We start from the raw sequence: 4,214 nt of genomic DNA, 5'->3' as shown, positions 1-4,214 counted from the left end.
CATGGAGTCCATATTGAGAGCTAAGGTTTTACTTACCTGTGGTACTGCTTTAACAGGTCTGGATATTAAGCCTCCAACATACACAGTGTTGGGAAGCAGGGGCCGAGCAAATTCAAAGGCAAAGTCAGAGTTAACAAACCACAGCTCTGCTTTCTTTAGGAGATGAGACAAAACTGGCCTAGAGCCTTCTGGGAAATGTTCCTTGATGGTGCTGTCAAACGTAGACTGGATTCGCCATTGCTTTATGGAGAAATCAAAGAGCATCAGAAAATTCTTCACTCTGCCCCAGAAGTCCATGTGGTCGGTTAGCAAGGAATTGAATACTGGAACATAAGACACAGGGTTTGGTAGTCCAAGGTCCACACTGCCAAAGGAAGTGGGAAGAATCGACACAAATGGCTTCCCAAGCTTCTCAGCAACCAGGAAAGAACAGAAGTCAAATGCTTCAACAAATACCAGGTCAAAGTTCTCATTTTTTAAGAAATCCATGATATCACTTCTCCTTAGCAAATCACTGCATCGAATCCCCAATTGTTCCATTAACTTTACAAAGTTGTCAAATGCTCCTCTGTTTAAAACAAGAGTAATGACAAATATTCATTGAAGGTGTTAATTTGACAATACTTAGGAGAATCTTTGGCTCAAAGAAAATATCCCATTATCTGGCAGCAGCCCACCTATTTTACCAGTGTTCAAGGAATACTCTGCTCTGGGTGTTTCTGCTTCTTAAAATGTTCTCACTTCCTCCCCTCCCCTTTCTCTGGCCAATCCATATGCCCACACTAGCAAAGCTAATTTAGGTCCTTCTGCATTGAAAACATTCTCTGTCACTAGTAGATCTAAAAGTCCCATGTCTAGTTGATCCATTCTGTGATGTTCTGTTTAAATTTCATTTGCATACTGACCTTTTCTGAGTGACTGTCCTGTTTCCTAACCAAACTGTGAAAGTAACTTCAAGGCATCAATATTCACGATGTAGCCTTTATTTGAAACTGGGTATATCCTAAATTTGACAGATTACCTCACACAACAAACTTTCTAATGGTAATATTAGAATCCAACTTCTAAGCTGAACATGAGATTTACATCTTCCTACCTGAAAAGATTAACATTTAAAACAAAAATAAAAGCCTATTTGAAGCTAACTACTACCTTTCCACATCATTCCAGATGGAGTATTCATGCTTATTCCAAAAGTTCATGCTAAAATTTTACCAATATCTATTAAGACTCCTGCCTATGGCACTATTCCAGGAACTATTCTCTCAATGTTTTCCCATCAATGCCTGCAAGAAAAATGATCTTTTTCATACAGCACATAGGCAACAGATGAGAATATTCCTGACCAGAGATTACAGGTCAGGTGCTTTGGAGACTCATGGGTCTCCTACTTGAATGAAGGACTGAGAGAATCAATGACCTGGCAAACTTATAACCTGTACAACATTCCACCTTATCAGCCCACTGAAAGAAGACCCACAGGTGAAAGCTCATTAACAATATGAAGATGCTTACACATGCTATAGAATCAACTACAAGTGAAAACAGATAATTAACTGAAATTATCCTCTATAATATTTTAAAAGATTTTCATAAAGAATGATTGCTAAATATTATTGACAAATTCAGGATATGAAGTACAAAGTCCTCTAAAGTAGAGCATGAATCATATTGAAATGAAGATAATACATTGAAAAAATACAGAAAAGTACTTCGTTCAGTATATTGCACCATATTTAACATGTGTGTGAAACCAGTCTTCAAGGGGCACCTGGGTGACTCAGTTAGTTAAGCATCTGACTCCTGATCTCAGCTCAAATCTTGATCTCAGGGTTGGGAATTCAAACCCCTTGTTGGGGTCCATGCTGGGCATGGAACCTACTTAAAAACAAAAAATGAACAAAAAAAAAACAGTCTTTGACATAATAAATCTGAGGAGAAAGAGATGAGACTTATAATTCAAACATATATGAGTAACAACACAAGATAAAATAGACAACGTTTCAAATGAGTACTTTTAGATCAGATCTCTTACAGAGGGGAGAATTTGGTCTTCTAGTTTGACTAAGGAATTGGGCTTTATGAAAAAAGCCAGACTTTAGGACCACCTAGAAGCAAATAGAATTTCTTTACTTTTTTAAGATTTTATTTATTTGAGAGAGAGAGCGCACACGCAAGTGGGGGAAGAGGCAGAGACACAGCAGACTTCCCGCTGAGCGTGGAGCTCAACAGGGGCTTGGCAGGCTCAGTCCCAGGACCCTGAGATCATGACCTGAGCCAAAGTCAGATGCTTAACCAACTGAGACAACCAGGCACCCTACTAATAGAATTTCTAGGGAAAGAAGGGGGATGGACATTAGGTCTGTGTATTAACCAAACAAGGGATAAATTTGGGTCTTTACCTTCAAATGTCAAAGATGAAGAACTTTCTATACACCTCAGATAATGACAAAAATCCCTCAGGTTACTCACTGATTGTATATCACCAAGATATTTGAGTTTTTTAAATGAGTTTAAAAGACAGTGGTTCAAGGCATTAAATAACAATATTCATAAGCATCTTTCTATTCTTGAATTTATGTGAGGAAAAGATAGGAAAAATAAGTATAACCTGGTGGTTCTCATTGCGTACCAACAATGAGAAATTAAGTTGTCTATCCCAACTTCTGTGTTATGGAGAATATATATATGCAAACACTGCAGATGGAATGTTGCAAGGAAGATCCGGAGGAACAGTCCCCCTCACTATACAGAAATACATTCATGCTTTCAGTGGAAGAGCCACAGGATACACAAACTGAATGATTGGTAGTGCAAAACTCTACTCCATCCATCCACTGCCACCATCATTGATCTCCCCATCCATCTACTCATCCATCCATCCATTCATCCATCCATCCATCCATTTCTCTTAAACTCACACCAAGAATCCATGCATGCAACTATTCATCCCTATCACTAAAATGGTAAGTCTTTCATTCAGAGAATAAAAGAAATTACCTGCCATGCAAAGCTTCTGTCACAAAGAAATCAAAAGTGTTATTAAAATCTTTTCTATGATCTTCAGGTGGAAGCCAACTGATAACTTTGTATGAAATTTCATTCTTTTCTAAAAATAAAAATAAAACACCAATAAAGAAATGTTTAATTGTACCATACAACCCAAACTAACATTGGCATGATGATATCATGGTATCTTTATTCCAAGGATTGTATATATATTCAAATGTTTGCTTTTTGAACTTTGGTTTGGTTTGGTTTTTCTGCTTTCTCATTTCTTCAATCATGCAACCTGCTAAACTTTACTGAGAACCACATAATGATATAGTCACTTTTATTCATTTTAAAGTACTGGAAGTTTCTACTTAAAATTTACACTTAAAGGTATAATTATTCACCATTTTATAGGTGAGAAAGGAGTGCCAGATAATTTATCAAGAGTGCACATATAGCGAATGATATACTTTGTATTTAAATACAGATCTTATTTTATGCCAGCTCCCCAGTCATTTCTCATTTAGAAAAAGAAATGATTTTCATTAAAATTAAAAGTGATACATGCACAGGTTTTTCAGTCAGCCAAAAAAATACCAACACCTAAATTTAACAAAGGAGTCCTCTGCAGCCCTACTTCACATCTGGCATTTCCCTCATAACTCATGTGTAATAAAGAGTCTGACACCATTTCTGAGGTTGGACTGATGACAGCTTTCAAGCTCCATCTCCCCTTAACCTTCTGTGACATACCTTGGCCAACAGAGAAGAAAGCCTCAACATGCCATCCTTTATGTGAGCAAGAGTGTCAAGCCAAGCAAGCCAGACCCAAGCAGGGGAATCCTCACCTCCACCCTACTCAGAAGCTTCCATAATTGGCATTTAGAGACAAAAGTATGGGTTTAGCCTTTCAGCGGTCCTGGTCATGTGTCTCACATAAACCTATTTTCTGTGTCAGCTTGGATTGTGCTTCTGGATCCCAGCATGAGCCGTGATTGACACTAGGCTAGGTAGAACCCTGTGACCAATGGTTGCGTGTCTCAAGGACTGCCCCCATTATAAACAGTGCTCTGGGTAAGACTGATACCAGTTTACAAGCCCACAGAATGGTGGAAGAAGAGTAGTCACTATGTCATATGATGAGATTCACACCTGTGAAAGTAGAAGGCGCATCCAACCCTAGAAAATGCCTTTGCTACTGCTGCTGATTATATCTCTGT

General features: G+C 38.3%; 1 protein-coding gene across 1 annotated transcript; it reads right to left on the bottom strand.

Moving 5' to 3' along the window:
• Positions 1 to 36: 36 nt before the first annotated feature.
• LOC112819111 (UDP-glucuronosyltransferase 3A2-like) lies at positions 37 to 3,167 on the bottom strand (the record flags this gene model as incomplete). The annotated part of the gene is made up of 2 exons (XM_025866145.2): positions 37 to 568; positions 3,001 to 3,167. Coding segments are annotated over 2 exons (699 nt in total), but the record flags the coding sequence as incomplete, so codon positions are not given.
• Positions 3,168 to 4,214: the final 1,047 nt, after the last annotated feature.

The sequence above is a fragment of the Callorhinus ursinus genome, unplaced genomic scaffold (genome assembly GCF_003265705.2).
Source record: "Callorhinus ursinus isolate GAN/ISIS: 27379988/994484 unplaced genomic scaffold, GSC_fseal_2.0 scaffold4370, whole genome shotgun sequence".
NCBI lineage: Eukaryota > Metazoa > Chordata > Mammalia > Carnivora > Otariidae > Callorhinus > Callorhinus ursinus.
This window is presented reverse-complemented; position numbering and strand designations above follow the sequence as displayed.